The following is a 20,825-nucleotide window of genomic DNA, read 5'->3' on the forward strand; positions in this document are numbered from 1 at the left end:
CATGCATATAGGCCAGGATGTGCGTGCACGATGCCTGCTACCAAAGAAATCCTGCTACTTATTTAATTTGGTAGCCGTTAGCAAGATGATTGGCAGGAAGTAGGCATCTGGGGGTGGATGACTAGGGGTCTCCTGTCTGGAAGAAGGGAACAGTTGGATTCCCGAAACATGGAGCAGACACTGGAGCGTTCTTCATAAGAGTGGCAGCTCTATGCTGGGCATTCACAAATAAGCGTACAGACTGGTTAATCCGGAAAACCACTCCCTCTACAAAGATAACATCTGATAGGCTTATTGTTTCCAGCTTTCCGGTAAATCTCCACCAATACATTTATTCTTCTATGCTTCTGCTCACAAACTATTGAAATTTCTGTGATAACACAATTTTATTACAAATGACACTATATTCCTTTTATATATATTTTTCTATATGATCGCACTTTCACATATGATAATAGCCTGAAACGGGGAAAGACAAGTTGCAGAAGGGGTGTAATATTTTTATTTGTTTTCTCTAGTCTCTGCACTATCACATCATGGATTAGCATTTCATTTGAAGTAATCAGTCACGACAAGATATAGCCCCATCTATACACTATCCCCCTGTTATAGTTAACAGCTCACAGTTCTTATCCACTTATCTATATTCTAGTTTGTCTTAAGGTTGCTTTCACAAGGTGTAACTACAGTACATCTGCAGCCATGTGGAGGTAGACCTAAGGTGCATGTGACAAGTGTTCCCAAAATCAGGGATGGTTTGCCCTCATTTTCTGTTAATGCAGAGGCCAGGGTCTGTTCCTTCCGATGGCCTTGGTTACGGAGCTGCGACAGTCAGTCTCAGACAATGTTTTTACAGAGTGATCTGATTATGAGCCTAGGGATGCAACAGCGGTTCACAGAAGCCAGCAGCAGGCATCTATTTACACAAGATGCCTCCTGCTGCATTGGCATATTTCACATCCAAAGAAGCAGCAGCAATATCAGGGCTGGGCAACACCGGCCCTCCAGATGTTAATGAACTGCACATCCCAGGATGCTTTGCATTAGTTTTGCTATGTGGCCATGCTGAAACTGATGCAGGGCATGCTGGGATGTGTAGTTCATCAACATCTGGAGGGCCGGTGTTGCCGAGCCCTGAGCAATATGAATGGCACTCATCTCTGTATCAGGCCAACAGCTAAATGATAAATGTCTAAATGTGCGTTCATCATAATCAGAATTCAGGCAAAGTGAAATAGCTCAGGGAGCCCCCATGTGAATTAGTGTCAAGAAGTTAGTTAGTTTTTTCTTTTCATATCATCATATCATGGACTTTGTCCACACACAATTTCAACAAATTCGGCAAACTTCCTTCAGAGTCACACATTACCTTTGAGGGTCTGTAGGCTGAATATCAACGTCCTTTGTATATGCTGTATGCATGTTATCCTCACAGTTCTTGTCATGGAACTGTACTTTAATATCCCAGCAAAAGCAATTACATGTCTTCTGGTATTTGACTCTTTTGTTACTTTGATTTGTTTTATTTTTTGGTGCTACAGTCTCTCGGGTTCCCCAGGACACTATGTACATGTTAACTAAGGAGTATATCGTTAACAGTAGGTAGCCACTTGGGACGCCTATACTGTATACAAGTCCATATTTCAGCAAGGAGAATTCATTGGGGTGTAGCAAAGCTGTTATTAAATGGATGAAGATCATTGAGATTAGAAACAAACCAGTTGGTGTCACAAAAGTTTGCTGTGTCACCATGTCAGCTGGGAAAAAAAAAAAAACACAGGTTACTTATTAAGAATTGTCATATTTAATTTATGGCTAACATAGAAGAAAGTGAAGTAAAGTGTCAGATACATTGTGCTCTTTTACACAGCAATTAATAAAGTGCTACAGCTGTTTAAGTTTGGGCAATGAACAGACAAGAAGAAAGGATCTGCACGGAATTCTCTAAACTAAAAATGCAGTAAAAACCCGTCATATGGTTTTTTACCGCATTTTGGGATGCTATAAAGATCCCCCCCCCCCCCAGGTTACCGCGACGGGCTTCTACCGTGACCCACCGTTGCCCTGAACGGACCCCCGCCGCCCCGCACGGACCCCCCCTACCTGTGTCCAGACAGCACAGCGCTGTGCTGCCCAGACCTGTGACCTCCTCCCTGCACTGTAATCCTCTTCCGGGTGCAGGGAGGAGGAGGAGAGCAGCCCCCAGCAGCAGTAGCACATCATCCGGCCGGGTGAGGGAGGGGGGAACCGCTTCACATCGCCAGCTCAACGCAAAGAACAGCTCTTAACGCAAGAGCTGTCCTTTGCCATAATTTGCCATTATGTGATAACTATGTCTGCGGTAGGCGGCGATGTGCAGCGGACCATGGGCGCGGATATTAAAGAATCCTGCCCTCTTTAAGATAAGTTATGATTGGAAGTTTTTAAACTCAAGGAATTGAAATATGTTGTTTCTAGGTATTTTTTGGACCATGTTATAAATTCTCCACCAGGGCCATAACTACGGGTTGGCTATGATGACTCTGGGGGTTCGGGACTTGCAACCACCTTATGCCAGGGAAGTCTGTGCCATTGCATTTAACTCCATGCTACAGGCTCTGTGCACAGGTCATGACCTCTCAACAGCTGAGAAGAAGTTTTAATTGGTCAAGTCCTTTCGTTTTCCAATGATTCCCAGACTGCTTCTACTTTCATCTATAAAATATACAGCCGTTATCATACCTCCCAACATGACCCTTTCCAAGAGGGACGCCATGCTCTGTTTCTGGACTTACCTCATAATGTATGATTACCTTCAAATTATTAAACAGGTTTATTGATAAGAAAGGTGCTTCACCACAGGTGATGGTAAACCTAAATGAAGAGGGAAGTCCAGAGCAGAGCATTGTGTCCCTCCTGGAGAGGGTCATGTTGGGAGGTATGTGTTTTAATATATTGTTCCACTTAAGCTAAACCAATAAATACCAAGATATGTCCAGAAATTCCATAGAACTGTACTTCAGGAAATGCTGGCGCTTTGCAAACTAAAACAAATAAATAAATAAATAAAAAGCTATAAAAATTGATCAGTAATCAATAGTAATTTTAGTACATTCACAAGTTAAATGACAGAAAGCCGGCGTCTGGGGTGGTAACTGGATGTTTTGTCAGGGAAAACACAGGCATGCCCAGGCGTTTGGAGGGAGGGTGTGTGACATTAGCTCTTGCCCTGATCAGCCTGTTTCTATCACAGCCTCCAAGTACTGTAAGTCCTGGTCTATGTACAGACTGCACACATTGGAAAAATCATTTTATGGTGAGCATCTTGTGAGTGGATTTGCAGCAAATCATTTATCCAGCTAAATTTTGCAGACTTCCATGAGGCAGGATTTCACTCTGGTTTGGTGGCGAATACCTGATCTCAGGGCCAGTGGTGTAGCTAGCATAAGGCAGCCCCCGCTGCCACTTGGGGGAGCGGGCGGCAGCAGGGGTGCCGGGCCCTGCCACCCGCTAACCCTGCAGGGTCTGCAGTACAGGGACTCGGTAGTGGCGCACTTTTTTTTTAAGCAGGGCGGCTGCTGACCTACTGCCGCTGCTGCTTCTGAATGCCCGGCGGCTCCTCAGGGCTGAAGGCATTTGGAAGCAGCAGCAGCAGGAGGTCTGCAGCGGAGGGAGAGGTGGGAGAGAGCGATGCATGACAGCAGATCATGAGACCTGATGGTGCGTGACAGCAGAAGTCGTCCCGGCCGGTGCTGGAGATCAATTGACCTGGAGTTTCCGGCGAAGGACAGTGAGGGACACAGCGCTAGTGATTGATGCACCTGAAGATGCCAGCACTGCAGGAGATCCGGATCTGCAGGGCTGATGAGACCCGACAGAATGAAGTGCCACTATTGCTGATGGGAGACTGGGTACTTACCCAGGATGGGGGGATAAGGATGTACTTTACAAGTTATTTCTGTCGTCACCCTACTCTCTATCTCCTCAGCCCCCTTTCCCTGTCTGCTTAGGGCACTCTCTTACCTTCCTGTCCTCGTCTCCCTAGCCCCCTCCGCAGTTCCCCTCCCTCACTCCCTGTCTTCTCAGCCCCCTCTTCCACTCCATCTCCTCTGCCCCCTCTCTCCCCACTCCGTCTCCACAGCCCCGTCTCTCCCCCCACCACAACGCCCATCTCCCCACTCCATATGCCCAGCCCACTATATATCCCCATCACAGTCCCCTATCTCCACAACCCCCCGTCTTTCATACTCCTTGCCTCCGCAGCCCCCTCTCTGTCTTTTTCTCTTTCCCAAGCTGTCTCCCCCCACCCCTCCATCCCCTCTCTCTCCTTTACCTACCTGGCTACCTGGCAATGTCTCAGAGACACCCTCTTTTTCTCCCTGTCTATACAACTTTCTGTCCCTAACACTCACTCTCTTGCTCCCCTCTTTCTCTATCGCTCACTTCTGAGCAGTATATATGTACAGTATGTAAAAATAGGGGAATAGCCCCCAGTGCATTATGGGGGGGGGGGGGGGGCAGATAGTTTTTTGGCAGGGGGGAGCTAAATTTATAGTATATATATATAGTATAGTATATATAGTATATAGTATATATATATAGTAAACCCCTATATCTCTACAGCATAAGGTTTCTACAATATAAAGTCATAACCAACACACAGGCACCTGACCATCCTCGTTTGATTCTTCTTGCCCTTGCAATTTTGATGGTAATCAGTCGTTTCTAGCTAGCATGATCACACACTTAGGTAAATGCACAAATAGCATACCCTAGATCTCACCAACACTAGTGTGTATTGAAGGGCTCTAGGGTATGCTGTTGCTATATTGACATTATGACTAAACATTATGACTAAATATTAAATATTAAATGTTAAATTATTAAAGTTACTTGTGGGTAGTAACATTCATATAGGGAATAGACACTTTAATCATATGGAAAGATTAACCTTGCAGCCTACAGGCCAATTTAATCTTTTAGTTATTTTCAACAAAATGGCGCTGTTGTTCTATATACTCGTTTATATGGCACTCACAGAGCACACATTTAATACATCACTAAGTTACATAGATAGTACATGAGTATCATAACCTTAGAAATACTATCATGCTGTAGTCACAATATATACTGTAGCAACATTCAGAGTAAACAAATTATAATAAATGTACTATATTAAACCAAATTGAACCACTGGGTAATGTGTGCCCATAAATTCCTGGAATTAGTGGCACCATTTACTTATAGTCCAATGGTAGTGATGAATCAGAACACCAGTACAATAAAGTGACCTTTGCTTTTCTGACATGCTGGATCCCACATGCTGGGCAGCAATCTGTTCAAAATTGGAGAGGCGGCATGGTCGCTGGTAAAGGGGACGTGGCTATGACCCCTTTCCTTTACTTTCAATGGACCCAGAAAACCGGTATAGAGTCCTTTTTGGCCAGTACAGGCCCCAAAAGAAATGGTACTGTACCAGAAAAAAAGGTACAATTGGAGGGTATGAAATGCTGTATTACTTAAAACTAGTTTATATATTATGGTAGAAAAGTTCACTTACCAATAATACACAGGAATGTAGCTGTCATCAAAAATGCATAGCACACACTGAGGAATGCAGCAATATTGATTTGGGTGCTGGGTTTTGTGAAATAGCACACTCCTATATAAAGAGTAGGAGGAATTAATGCTAGCACAATGCAGACATTGGCAGTCCATTGAAAAAGAAATGAGATGGAACCTGGAAATAAAAACCAATAAAATAATTTGACAGTAAGATTGGAAATACAAATTAATTTGTTGCCCTATATTTACTATTTTTGAAGGTCCACTAAAAGTTTATGGGAAAGAACACCCTCTTGTCCCTAACCAGGCCAGCTGTCCATGGTCTTGCTGTCTGCCGCTGCAGGTTGTGCTTTCCTCTCAGAGAGGTAAGAACATTACTGTTCCACCACTGTAAGCAGTATTTAGATTTGAATCCCTAAAATGCTATCATTAATCCCGCTACTGAGGACGGAGAGCTGTATAACTGTTCTATTCTCCACTGATCTGCTTCATCCAGAAGATGTGGCTGGGGGAAGTATGGCTCAAAGCATCTTGGCAGTGGCGGATTAAGCACGGGGCGACATTGGTGGTCACCCCAGGGCCACCACACATAAGGGGCCCCCACACCAGCACTGCTGCCGGTGTGGGGCTCCTGTCGCCCCGTGCTTGGGCAACGGGGTCGGGCAGAGAAGGCGAGCCAGGGTCCCTGTCGCAGATGGGAAGTCAGTGGCGGGGTCCCTGCAGCTGATGGGAACTAGTAGCCATACCGCTACTAGTTCCCATCTGCTGCAGGGACCCCGCCACTGACTTCCCATACGCTGCAGGGACCATGGTGCTGACTGCTCATACCGCTGCAGGGACCGCCTGTGCTGCCCATGTACCAACCTCCCCTGGGGGGTAATGTGTCTGTGTGTGTGTGTGTGTGTGTGGGGGGGGGGGGGGTGGCACAGTCCAGGGCCCCCACAGACCTTAATCCACCCCTGCATCTTGGCCAACATATATAGGGGCCAGATGATAAGCATTCTTACTGGCACTTCGGTGTACAGTATTACCATTTTCATATCATAGCTCTCCTTGCTACATTTGATGCATTAAACATAATATAAATATAGGATAGTTTTTTTGGCTGTATATATTTCATTTAGCAGAAATACAACAAATAATGAAGTAGTACTGTACCTGCGATCATTAAACACATTGTAGCAGGACTTAATATAGAAGTTGCCAATGTCAGTGTCAGATACAGGATGTAGACAGTAGAAATGGAAGGATTTTTCTTTGATGTTTCTCTTCCACTGTGCAATAAATCAATGATGTTTGCCATGGTTGAAGGTCCCCACCTTCTGCGCTGATTATAAAACTCCTGAAATTCCTGAGGGGCATTAGTATAGGCATCGGATGCTGCATTATATTCCACACGCCATCCTTGCTGGAGGAGTAATGTACAAAGCCAACGATCCTCACCTAATAGCAACAAGGATTGGTGAGCATGAATGACACCATGACTCTAAATCATATGCATACTGTCCCTTGCATCAAAAGCATATGTTCTAAGATAGTTAATTGCTATGATATTGCAAATAATCTGATATTGCAATGCATCTATTTATTTTCTGAATAGACGTTCCTTGTGACCAATGGTGGCAATATTTATATCTAAAGATTAGCTTTTTTAATATTGATATGATACTTATTACTTCATGTCCATGTGCTTCATATTCAAAACCTACCTTTGTCCCTTTTCTTATGTACCTGTGACCTTATTATGCTCCTCCTACTATTATTATTTGTGTACCGAAACTAGTTTGACCGTGACCATGTTCAGCTTAATTACCAATTAACTAAATTTGGCTTGCTTAGTTATGCTCCAGTTCTGCCTGCCTGCACTGATCTGGGCATGTCCTTGATGCCTTCTACTCTCACAACTTGTCTGTTACAGGACTCTTACAAAACTATTTCCAACAAAGCTGCTGAAACCATCTTACCCAGTGACGAAACTTACGTGGTTGGCCCAGGTACAAAGATATTTGTGTCCCCTCCTCAACTCTAACCCAACTTCACAATATGCCACACGGCAGTGGATGCCAGCAATGGATCCCTTAGTCCTCAAGGGCCCTGAGGGCACTTGCTGCACCAATGGTAGTTCCACTTCTGATCTTTAACATTTTCTGCCAAGGAAGATGTGAGGAAAGCTGTCGAGACCTGTAATAGGTTACTGACACTACCGGGAATGTCGCCATACAGGAACATCATTTGAAAAATTAGGTTGCTAAAGTTCTTAAAATCTAAATAATCATGATAGAAAAATGTTATATTGCACAAGCATGAAATTCCATTGCCCTGAATGATATTGCCTTGCTTAAGGCCCCATACACTAGTCCAACCTGTCAGACCCAATTCCCCTTGAGCTCCCCCAGGAGGGCTCACTTATGTTTTGGCACTTTATGTGCCATTTATACATGCAATAAATTGCATGAAATTTATAGAATGTACTCCTGGAGAGCTGCAGGAGAATGAAAAAAAAAATTGGAGGCCATTAATTGGCTGAGATTGCTCTCTCAGTCAATCAGCGGTCACCCGCCACTCACTGCGCGCTGCCCTCCAGGGATGCAGAGCAGGGGGAGTGCCTCTCCTGCCTGGTGCCTCCCCACTTTGAAGATAGGTGTGTGCCAGAATTGCGGCACCACTGGCACACACCGACAGACTGCATCCAGTGCGATACATTGCGGATGCTAAAGAGCACCCATGATTGGAAGGAGGGAGGATCTTGGTGTAGTTTCTATTGAAACAAACCAAACACACAAGTTCATTCTTGTTCCTGCTTTGCCAGGTAATACAGTAACATTGTCTACATACTGTAAGTATAATTGAATGATGTTTGTGTGTGCATACATCCCAACTTTTGTAAGTACAAAGGAGGGACAGCCGCGCGCACCGAAGGTGTGAATGAAAATAGTGGTGTGGCTTACCAGCAAGGGGGCATGGCCTAAGAGTGCATCATTCTCGTGAGGCCATGCCCCCATTTTCGTCACTCTGAGTGCCTGACCAGCAGCTCTGTAAGCTGCTGGCCAGCCCCCAGCTTCTCTGCTGTGGGAATAGATGCTGTGCACATGCGCACAGCGTCTATTCACCGGATTACAGGGGGAACTCTCAACTGCCCCCCTCCCCCCCCCCCGGCCGGGCACTGCTGTCCCCCAAAAACTGGGACATTCCCGCAGTATACGGGACAGTAGGGAGGTATGTGTATGAATGTTCCACGATAACTCTCAAACGCTTTAACTAATTGTCTTCAAACTTTGCGCACTACCTTAACATCTTAAGGGACAATCTAAATTTGAAGATGGGTTTAATGACCCCTTAAGGGTGCTGTCATAAAGGGGATGCAGTCATTTGGTCTACTGCATTATGGTCGACAGTCATTAGGTCGAATCCATTAGGTCGACATGCTAAAAGGTCGACATGACTCTAGGTCGACATGGGAAAAGGTCGACATGATTCTAGTTCGAAAGGTCATTAGTTCGACAGGTCATTAGTTCGACAAGGTCATTAGTTCGACATTGTCTATGTCGACATTCACAAGGTCGACATGGAGTTTTCAACCCGTCATAAAGGCCCCATGCAATTTCTGTTGTTTTCATGCATTGTGATATGTCGTTTTGAAGCTTGATGATTTTGTGAATACAACCGGGCCACTAAAAGTGCCTCCGGGCCCCTTTATAAAGGGGCGGTGTCAACAGTAGGGTCATGGTCTCTGTTCTCTACTCCCATGCCATCTTAGCTTCTGTTCTCTACTCCCATGCCATCTCTCTCACTACCTGGGCCCCTCCAACAGATCCTGGCGCAGGTAAAAAGTACCCGCTCCCCCCTCTCGACGGCACTGAATACAACACAATAAACTGACCCACTTAAGTGGACCCTTAAACCCTTGAGTGGTGGGTTTTCCTGGGACAGGTCAAACCTACCAGGGCAGGTTTGTCCTGCTCCAGAAATACTCACCACACAAGGAGCAGCTGACTTTGGCTGTTTGTGGCATCTTTTAGAAGTTTGGGGCTGCTTGGGGGTGCTCGGGAGCGCTCGGGCATTCGGGCGTTCGGCTTTTAATCTGTTCAGGCATTCCTGTGGCGCACCCTTTCTTTACAGTGGCATGCCCGGCAGTGTTTCAGGGACATTTATTTATTTACAGTTTCTTATATAGCACAGCACATTCCATTGCACTTTACAATTGGAAACAACAGTGATAAAACAAAGTGGGTTGAAACAAACCGACATAGAGATAGGAGGGCTCTGCTCGCAAGCTTACAATCGATATCATAACAAATACTCCATGCAATGCCACCTACACTATCCCTAACAATGGTTAATTGTCCATTGTTTTTCTATAACAATAAATTTATGAAGTGTTGCAGTTTAATACAGCTAACTCTTAAGGAGCCCATACACGGTGCGATGATCACACCCGTTATGGGCAGTACAAAAAAATATGTGTAGCACACACTTTTTGTACTATGCGATGAGATGCCCGCGGGAGCACGGTGCTTTCGCACCTTGTATGGGCACCATAAGCTTTATAGGAGTTAAATTTGGCTGACATGTTACCAGCTCATCACCCAATTAACATGTGCAGTAAAATTGTTTATACAGCTATATGCTCTATATATCAATAGTAAATGATGAGAATAATTACACTTAGTAACTGGTACCTTGATCGTACTGAACATATTCCAAAGCTTCTCTTGCCTTTGTGCTGTACTTTTTCAGTACATTGTCATCCATCAAGGCAGATGCTCTGTATAAACTGAAACATCCTGGACTGCATAGGACACAACCAATGACGTGTTCTGAAGATTTTTGCAACCAGTGGCCCACAGCATATTCAAACTTCTGGTACCAGATCATAGGTCCTAGGCACAGAAAAATAGTCTTTACATTTTCTAGATCAATGATTCTCAAACTCAGTCCTCGGGACCCCAAACAAGTCACGTTTTTCAGGTCACCTAGCCAATGCACAGGAGTATTCATTCACATATTGTAGCTAATTATTTCCCTAATTATTATTACATGTGTAGCTAATTATTTCCCTTGTGGGAGGAAAAAAAAGACCAGCAATAGGAAATAAACTCTTTTAGTCTGGGCACTACTTAAATATACAAAAAAATATTAAAATCCTTTATTTAGGTTTAATAAAATAGACATTAACAACATATAACATTATTTTACACTGTACATCTGGTATAATCAATTCCCAAGCAGATGTTGTACAGAGATTAGTTTAGTGTTAAGCTCTAGGGCGAGATGTACTAAGGGGAAAATGCGGTAAAACCCCCGTTTTACTGCATTTTCCTATGTATTAAAACCCGGCCGCACCGTTACCGCTCAATAGGGTATTGCCACCTTTGGGTGCTTCTTTTCGCCGCCCGTCGCCTCCACCTCCCTCTGGCTTACCTGGTCCAGGTCCTCCTGGACCCAGAAGGTAAAACCTTCCTCCCCCTAGAGACGCAGCCGGACATCCTTCCGGCTGCAGGGGGGAGGAGGAGGCGCCGGGGACAGCCTGCTTAGCTGTCCCCGGTGTGAGGGAGCAGGAGGTGGCAGGGAGGTGACGGAGACCCCCCGCACACCACATTACAGGTATCAAGGGGGGCCTCCATCACCGCATCGTGATGCCAGCTGCATATGTTAGTACATATGCGCTGGCATCGCGGTGGACGTGCGGCGAAGGGCGGCGATGTATATTAATACATCCCGCCCCTAATGACGAATTATTCTGTGATATCAGGTGATAAATAATTCCAGAGGAACAGAATATATCATATAGGTTATCGGTTCCTGATAATTGTTAAAACAAGGATCCTTTTCTGAAGTAATCAGCATTAAATGACATACATAATCAGTGTTAAATGGTGTATCATTGTGTAACTCTAAATACAGACTGATTGTTCTCAGGTTATTGGAGTGGAGTACTGTCTTGCTGCAATGAAAAATAGGCACATCAGGGCTGAAGCTGACGTCACAAAGCCGACACTCCCCGTGTTTTTCTAGGCACGCATAGCATTTTTCTTAGCACTCCCAAAAAAAGGTCGGTTTCCACCCCCACACGCCCACTCCCAATCAATCACAATACGACTGGCCAGCCAATAGAACTAGTTGCAGTTCATCACAGAATGGCCTCGCATGTGCGTACTGTGAACATACATATGCGCAGTGTATCGATAATCGCCCACTGTGCCAATTCGCAGCCATGTGATCAGGTCTGACTGAACCTAATGTCACTCTGCAGAACCTACAGAAGCTGAATTTTGGTGTCACACGGCAGCACCTACAGAAACTGACATTTTGGTATCACCACCTGGACGAGTGACACCCGGGTGCAGCATACACCCCGAGATCCCTCTTTGTGATGTATTTGATACCCTAGACCAGGCATGTCCAAACTATGACCTTCCAGCTGTTGTGAAACTACACATCCCAGCATGTCTTGCAATAGTTTTAGCACTCCCTAATAGCAAAAATGTGGCAAAGCACAGTGGGACTTGTAGTTTCCCAACAGCTAGAGGGCCATAGTTTGGACATGCCTGCCCTAGACCCTATATGTGCCCACCCATGCTGGGTACTACAAGAGATATACATGTAAAGATATGCATAGATACATACACTCACATAACACAGAATGCATTGGAGTGTGTGTGAGGGAACTCTGAGGTGAGGTGGACGGGTGCCGGACGGGTTTACCCGACGTCGGGATCCCGACTGTCAAAATGCCGACAGCCGGGTGCCCGACGGCCACTCGCTATTTTCCCTCGTGGGGGTCCACAACCCACATAGAGGGAGAATACAATAGGTGCCACCGTGCCCGCAAGGGACTTTTTTGCGCTCGCCATGCTGTCTGACTCTGGGCAGTCGGGATCCCGACTTCAGGATAATGACTGTCGGAATCCCGACTGTCGGAGTCCCATACCACACCCAGGTGGACTGGTGGTGAGGATTGCCTAGTGCCACTAAAGAGAACGGCAGCAGGCAGTATCGTGCAGTGGCGGGAACAGACTCTGAGAATGAGGAAGGTGAATTTTCCTAGAGAGACTTCCCCTGAAGACAACCATATAGGTTTGTATTGTTCTCCATTCACAGCTTTGCATCCTGGTTTAGGTCTGCCTCATACACACCTACCCCAACACCTTTCCAGATGTAAAGAGGTGCAAGTGTCAATTCTGCCCATGAATGTAGGTGAACACTTTGTTTGCATATTTTAAACAAAACACAAGCAGCATGCACCAGCCCCATAGACTTCTATTTCTTTAAAATCTTTAGTATAAATTGTGCATTGTGTCCAGGGTGTATTAAGGTGTGTTCAGCCTTCACCCGGGCCTTGTCTTATCTAGCTAACTTCTAGCAGTTAGTATTGAAGTGCAGGGTATGCCCCATTATATATACAGATGGGGCAGGCCTCTTCTTTGCTGGCGAATTGCCAGAACGTCAGTGCTGGCGATCCACCAGTGGCCTGCCTCACCATCTGACTGAGACAAGCATGCGTCTCACGCACACGCACGTCTCAATCTCCGTCGGCGGGGCGACGGGAACCCTGTCCGTCTCCGCTTCAGGGAGATGGACGACAGGGTTAGGGGGGGGGGGGGGGTGCGGGCAGGTAGAGGTGACCCGGAGGAAGCGCTGGAAGCGCCGTCGGAAGGGAACGCACGCGCCTCTCGTGCGCGTGCGTCCCCTTCTTGCTATAGCTATGGCGCTGGCGGGGGATGGCGGCTGGCAACGCCATCGCCATCCCCTGCAAAGATGGGACCTGCCCCATCTGTATAAACCACTACTGTACATTGTGGTTTTCTTATACCTCAGGGTTGCATACCTCCCAACATGACCCTCTCCAGGAGGGACAAAATGCTCTGCTTCTGGACTTTCTTCTTAATGCATGATTACTTTGATCTATGTTGAACAGGTTAATTAATAAGAAAGGTGCTTCAACACAGGTGATGTGAATAATAAATTAAGACAGAAGTGTAGAAGCAAAGCAATGTGTCCCTCCTGGAGAGGGTCATGTTGGGAGGTATGGGGTTGCCTACCCTCCCGAAATGGCTGGGAGTCTCCCGAAAATCGGGTCCCCCTCTCGGCCCCCCAGAAGGGTGGGCAACCCTCCCGGATTCAGGGGGGACCCACGCTGCGCCCCTGATCACGGCATTTAAATGCCGCAATCCGCGGGTCTCAGAGGAGGGGGCGGAGCTAAAATGGCAAAATCACGTCATTTTAGCCCCGCCCCCTCCACGGAGATACACAAATTCACCTGTTTAACATCACGGGGGCGGGGTTTAGTGACGTCACGATCAAGCCCCCCCCCCCCCAAGCAGCTGCTGAAACTCTCCTCTCTGGGCTTTTCCCCGGAGAGGAGAATATTAAAGTCAGCAACCCTGTTATACCTGTTCCAGTTGGGTGGATTCTTCCACAGACGGCTCCAACACCAGGATACGTTTTCAGATGATCTACCAGAATCATTAATGCTGATGGCTGAAAGTCTGTGTCTCCATCCAGGGCCAAAATATAGGTATTTGATTTTGCTTTCTGTGAATAAATAAATGTACTTGAATTTGAAACTGAAAATAATGTATTTATTATATATCATGTTAAATCATACTTACCTGATTCAGAATGTTGGAGAGCTCTTTGAGCCAGTGTTTTTCAACCACTGTGCCGTGGCACACTAGTGTGCCTTGAGCTGTTCTCAAGTGTGCCCCCAGATCTAGAGATGCCCAAACCAGATTACAGCCACCACCAGTTTAACTGTTATTTACTGGTATCTTATTTTCATGTAAAGGGACAATTTATTTTATTTTTGTTACCTGTGGGGACCAGTGTGATTGTTTTTTATATGGAGGCCAATAGGTTTGTTTTTTTCCTGTGGGGGCCAATGTGTTTTGCCCTGTGGGGATCTCATGGTGTGCCTTGGCAATTTTAAAATCTTATTTAGTGTGCCGCAAGGTAAAAAGGTTGAAAATCACTCAGAGTCTGAGCATAGATAGGTTGTGACACATGCTACTGGAAATGTATTAGCCAGCATAGCTGCAGGCATCTGGAAGGCTCATTAATTATCCTAGTGTTTTCATCAATGGGTCCAACAGCATTCTCCACTACTATTGTGACACTTATATTACTGGAAGTTTAACCCTTTGAGTGCCAACATCTCTGTAAGAGACATGCAAATATCTGCTTAAAATGCCAGCGTCTCTCACATTTGTTATATAAATTCAAATAAAAAATGTTAAATAAAAAAAGTTATATTTCCTATATAAGGTAAAGATTGCAGGTCATTATGATAAATACAAATGTTTGCTTGGCAATTTTCACACCTGTTTTGCCAAATTCCATTGTCACTCAAAGGGAAGTAAGTATAATACAAGTCTCTATTTCTTACCATACCCTGAGAGATAAGAATCCCACCAGAAGCAGGTTAGATGCCTGTATCACAATCCAATTCAAAATATAATGAACACATACATTAATTATACAGTTGCTTACAGAATTTGTATTAACCTAACCCCTGCCCGATTAACCAATAGGCTGAATAGGAGCCTAATGCAGCCTAGGGTGCCAGGACATGGAGAAGGGGGGGAGGGTGCCTTTTGACACCTCCTTGTTGGCGCCTATTGTTCTTTAATTAGTGTGGCTGCCATGAACCAGTGACCTGACTTGGTCACCTCCCACACCATGTCCTAGGGTCTGCCTCCAGCTCTACCCTACCCCTGGGAGCGGTGTCTCTGTCCTGTCTCCCTGTCTAGGAATCATAGCAGCTCTAAGCAATCACTCACCTCCTCATAGAAGTGAATGAAATGAGTTTGGCATGACGTATCCCTCACATATACATGCTGGTTCCCACGGGTATGGATCATTAGGTATCCACAATGTTGGTCCACAGTCATTAGGTTGACACCATTAGGTCAACATGCATTTAGGTCGACCGTTTCTAGGTCGACATGCAGGAAGGTCGACATGAGTCTAGGTCGACATGGGTTAGGTTGACCTAATGACTGTCGACCATCATGCTGGTGACCCAATGACTGTATCCCGTTACCACAGATAATCTTTTGGATGTAAAGTACTCCTGAATGCTATCCCCACTAGTGATGTCAGACTTATGGGTCTATAATTTCTTGGATGTGTTTTATTTATTTACAACTCATGTGCTATTCGCTACCTGGCCTGATGAAATTGTATCTGTAAAAATGAAGTATTCTTGAACAGCATTAAATAACCTGATGGGACACACTGAAAATATGTGGTGGAAACCGCTGATAAGTAACACATGTAGAGAAACGCGTTTTAGCTTATATTCACCAGCCAGTTTCTGTCTATACCCCTGGGACATGCTGCATCACTCAAGATTTGTATCTGCACAGATCAGTGGCGTTACTCTGAATTGGGCGTCCCCCCGCAACTAACGTTTGTGCACACCCTCTCCTCACCGCCTCCTCACCTCCACCGCCCAGTCCATTGCTGCCCACCGGGACAAGCAGATCCTCCTGTCTGCGGTCCCGGCGCTCTTCCTGTTACAATGTCACTTGCAAAATGGCCGCCGTCTTAAAGCAGACCATTATTTAATAACCATCTGCTGTTAGTGGGTGGCCATTTTTCAAGTGGCATACTAACAGGGGGATCTGCAGGTCCAGGCGCAGCAGTGGATTTTGGCGGCAGCGATTAGGAAGGGAGGGGTGGAGAGGAGAAGGAAGGGGAGGGTGCCCTGCCAGCAGCGACAGATTTGGCGGCGGCCCCAGCCCCATTATCCCCCAGAAATTGCTTCCGGAGACCCAGCGGCACCCAAACTTACCTAGCGCCGCCAAGCCACTGCAGGGTCTGCGGAGCTATTGTTATGCCGCTGCTGCAGATACTGTATGACTAACTGAGGTCAGTATAACACAGCTGGGAGAATTTGAGTAACTGCACAAGAAAACCCAGGAGGAAAAAGTGTTAAACTAGATTTGGGGTGGGGAACCTTTTTTGTGCCAAGGGCCGTTTGTATGGGGAAAAAATCCTTCGGGGGCCATATGTAAAAATGTCTCTTACAAATTGTACGTAAGTTTTTGGGGATAGGGGGGAACGGGATATGTCCGCACAGGCAGGTGCTATCAGCACTAAAGATACCCCAGGTGAGACATTTATCAATTGTGGAGCTCAGAGGGGGTGCAGCCAAAGACAATAAATGTAATGACAAAAAAGAGGACAGGGAAGAATGTCTTTTTTGTTGGTGCACAGAAGTGATTTTGAAAGAAATATACAAATTAAAATTATTTCTTTATTGAGATATGTTTAAAATAAGAACTATCCAGCCCGTGAAATATATCATATATATATATATATATATATATATATATATATATATGTAAAAAAGTGTTTTTCGTTTTTTTATCTTTTAAATAAATTTTTTTACTTTGATTAGTATCTGTGTCCTTTCATGTGTTTTTTAATTAATTTTGGTCCTTTTCTATCGGGGATATTCTGTAAGGGAGTTATTCAATACTCCTTGGTGGGCTTATAATATTATGCCATAGTTTACTCCTTACAGATTTACTCCCTTTGTGATGTTGTTCTGTTTTGCTTATTTTTAATCTTTTAGGAGAGTCCAGTGTATGAATCGTATGGTGTAATCTATCGAATCAGAAGATATTTACACTTGTCACAATGATTTATCATTCACTTGCAGATGTTATTTTGTATTACTGCAAGACACACAGTATAGTGCTGTATGTTTTTATTCGAAACTTAGTGAGGGCTCTTGGCTATGTGTATTTTTATAAGCCAATGTTGAGTTCCACTTATATCCTTTAGTTAGCTCCTCAGTGCTCTATACAGGATAATAAATAATATTGAATGATTTTATCTCAAAAGAAGTGAGTGCCCGTACTGGTTACACCAATTCTATACAATATCTGTTGGTGTGTACTACCATGAAAACAGCTTTGGTGATTTCCCCGTAATATCTGCTGGTGTGTATTAACTCTTATGCAGTTTCAGCCTCATACAATTAGACTTACAATTGTATATGTGGTTTATCTGCTAGCCAGTACTGCCAGCTTATTGCTTTTTAGCTCCACGGTATGCTTGGATTGTATCCAGGTTTATGTCATAATTCTTATTGTTGCTTCTTGAGTTCCATCTATCAAATAGGGTGGACTCCGTGCGCAGCAATGATTTTTACAGATTGTTTAATATGTCTACCATCTATCCCCTTTAAGACATTAGCTTTTATACAGTTTTAGAATATACGGCTGATATTGCCGACTGTATCGCCTGTCCAGTTCTATTTTATGGAGACTGGTAAATGTAATTTGACATATTTTGCCAGCGTATATTAGAGATTGTTTCGCTGGCTGTACAATCTATATAAAAAGATGGAATAACACAAAGATCATAGATTTTTACAATCACTTTCATACACTTTATTGGGTGCAGGCTCAATTATTGTTTGAATCACTGCCGTAATTCCAATTTATTACTGTTGATTAGGTAACATGTGCATGTGTTGCAAAAAGTAGCCAATATGTTTCAGACTGTTTGGGCTGTGTGCGCAATAGTCGCTTGTATCAATTGTTTAATATGTCTACCTTTTGTCCCCTATTATTTATTTTACAGAGAAATACAATAGCTTTTTTATACAGTTTTAGAATATACGACTAATTTTGCCGACTGTCATAGCTATTAACTCCGTCTTTTAGGGACTGGTAAGTTTTTAATTTGACATATTTGCCAGCATCAATTGGTAATTATGCTGACTATACAATACATATGGATAGACTGGAATATCGTGAATACCGTGGTTTAATTGTAGCGTGAGCTTTATTATGGGCTTGTACAGCTATTCATTAAGGCTGCTGTTTAGCTTTAGGACGAATATTAAAGACTGAAAATAGCTGTTATACCTTTCTCACAAGGATTTGTTCAGCTATTACACCCGTTGCTCCGGCTCTATTCTTGCAGCCGGTAGAGGGGGTACAATCTCACACTATCACTCCGTCAAAATTGAGACTGTTACTAACACTGCTCAGGCTATATTTATGCAGCCGGCAGAGCAGGTACAGTTTCACACTGTCACTTCGTCACAGCGCAGGACAGATGTTAAATATTGGGTATGTTGAAGCTGTTACAATCGCTGCTTCACCTCTATTGCCGCAGCCGGCAGAACGGTTAAAGCCTCGCGCTGTCACTCTTTCAAAGTGCAGGGCAAGTATTAAATATCAAGTGTGTTTTAAACACGCTATTACAGCCGCTACTCCAGCTCTATTCAGACAGCTGGCAGAGCGGGTACAGTCTCGCGCTGTCACTCAGTCAAAGTGCAGGGTAAGTATTATTACAGCCGCTATTCCAGCTCTATTCAGACAGCTGGCTGAGCGGGCACAGTCTCGCGCTGTCACTCAGTCAAAGTGCAGGGCAAGTGTTAAATATCAAGTGTGTTTTAATCACGCTATTACAGCCGCTACTCCAGCTCTATTCAGACAGCTGGCAGAGCGGGTACAGTCTCGCGCTGTCACTCAATTAGAGTGCAGGGCAAGTATTACATATCAAGTGTGTTTTAATCACACTATTACAGCCGCTACTCCAGCTCTATTCAGGTAGCTGGCAGAACGGGTACAGTCTCGCGCTGTCACTCAGTCAAAATGCAGGGTAAGTGCTAAGTACAGAGACTGTATATCACTCAAACTATTGCAGCCGCTACTCTGGCTCTGTTCGTGCAGCCGGCAGAGCGGGTGTAGTCTCACACTGTCTCTCCGTCAGAGCGCAAATTATTCTATTACAGAACTAACATCACATTTAATTATTATATTAAGGACTCTAACACATAGGACACATGAACGCCGACGCGCGTTTCACTAGTGGCAGTTTTTTCAAGGCAGAACCCGATCGTCCCACTTGGATGATATTTAAATGGACGGCTACCAATTACAGGAGGTATTCTGGTTCACGTGTTTTCCTCAACCAATCTTTTCCTCAGGGTACTTGGTTATTACTTATACTGAGTACGGGTAACCCTTATTAGGGTATAGTATCCCAAACTGTGTGTTCTTTATACAGAAGGTGGGGAATTGGATCGTAAGGATACTAAATACCTTTTAAAATACTATGAGATTATAGGAACAATGCAGATATTGCAGCTAGCTCTCCTTCTTGTATCAATTTTATGAATGTTTATTTTGTAGATAAAGATGAGAAATGAGGGAAATTAGTGAGAGAAATAAAGTACAAATAAATGTTGGTGTTAAATAAATAAATATGTTGGGGTGCATTTGTCTTGTTGATTATTGTGAAAGATATAGTAAATACTATTGATATTTGAGATTGTGTGAATTATTCGTGTGTTGTATTAAATAGTGAATAAGTTTTAATCAGTGAGTTTTATCTTAGCTTTTTGGGATGGTTGATGTGAGAGAAAAATCATAGTGAAGAACTCAGTGGAAAATGATATATAAAAATGTGGTGATAAAATAAGTGATTGTGTGTGCATTCCATCCTTTATAAGTGTGATGATGTGGGTTTGGTCCCATGGCATTCTAATATAACTTGTACCGGATGATTTTTATTTGGGTTATGCAAAGCTGCTATATATCATTGTTCAATATTGTCCATATTTTGAACAAAATGGATACGTTCTCATATTCCAACCCATATTAATTTGGGTTATGCAAAACTGCTATATATCATTGTTCAATATTGTCCATATTTTGAACAAAATGGATACGTTCTCATATTCCAACAGATATCCATATATTTATATTGGAATATCTGGATAAACTATAATCATGGTTTAAATAGGTATTTTAAATGCGTTGTGTATTATAACCTTTCCCCAGATACAGCTTCAAATCATTGACTTATGTACCATAATTTGGTTTTATTAACTCTAATTCATATTCGTTAATCCTCCAATAGGGATTTTATGGTCTTGAGATAAATTGTTGCAAAATATTTTTAAGGAAAAGACATGGGCGGAAAAAGAGGAAAAAGAGGGAAAAGGGAGGAAATGGAGCATGTCAGGATATTTTCAGTATTTAGAATGTTATCACAGGAAATGTGTATAACTGTTGTTCTCATTGAGACCTTTCGGATATACACTGTCCATCATAAATATCATTTTCGTCTCATACTGTAATAATTTCTTATCAACATCCCCTCCTCTGATGTTTACACTGATGTGTTTCATCCCAAACGCTTGTAATCCCAAGGGATTGCCTCCATGATGTAATAAAAAATGGGAGGCTATGGGGGTGAGGTTTTTAAAGTTGCTTTTATCCTGTTTTGCTCTCCTGATACTGTTTACATGC

The 20,825-nt window shown here is 43.9% G+C and overlaps 1 protein-coding gene across 5 annotated transcripts in view; it reads right to left on the reverse strand.

Annotated features, from left to right (window-relative positions):
• The window catches only part of LOC146063759 (chitin synthase chs-2-like), a 75,675-nt gene that overhangs the window by 21,374 nt on the left and 33,476 nt on the right, over window positions 1-20,825 (reverse strand). For all 5 annotated transcript variants that reach the window (XR_014471656.1, XR_014471657.1, XR_014471655.1 and 2 more), the window contains exons 9-13: window positions 13,938-14,079; window positions 10,224-10,424; window positions 6,703-6,987; window positions 5,540-5,719; window positions 1,370-1,757 (exon numbers count right to left, since the gene is read on the reverse strand). Coding sequence is in view for 2 of the 5 variants with exons in the window: in XM_083176467.1 (XP_083032593.1) it covers window positions 1,370-1,757; window positions 5,540-5,719; window positions 6,703-6,987; window positions 10,224-10,424; window positions 13,938-14,079 (1,196 nt within the window). In the remaining 3 variants the exon portion in view is untranslated. The remainder of the gene's footprint in view (window positions 1-1,369; window positions 1,758-5,539; window positions 5,720-6,702; window positions 6,988-10,223; window positions 10,425-13,937; window positions 14,080-20,825) is intronic.

The sequence above is a fragment of the Crinia signifera genome, chromosome 3 (assembly GCF_055691185.1).
Source record: "Crinia signifera chromosome 3, ASM5569118v1, whole genome shotgun sequence".
In the NCBI taxonomy this organism is placed as follows: domain Eukaryota; kingdom Metazoa; phylum Chordata; class Amphibia; order Anura; family Myobatrachidae; genus Crinia; species Crinia signifera.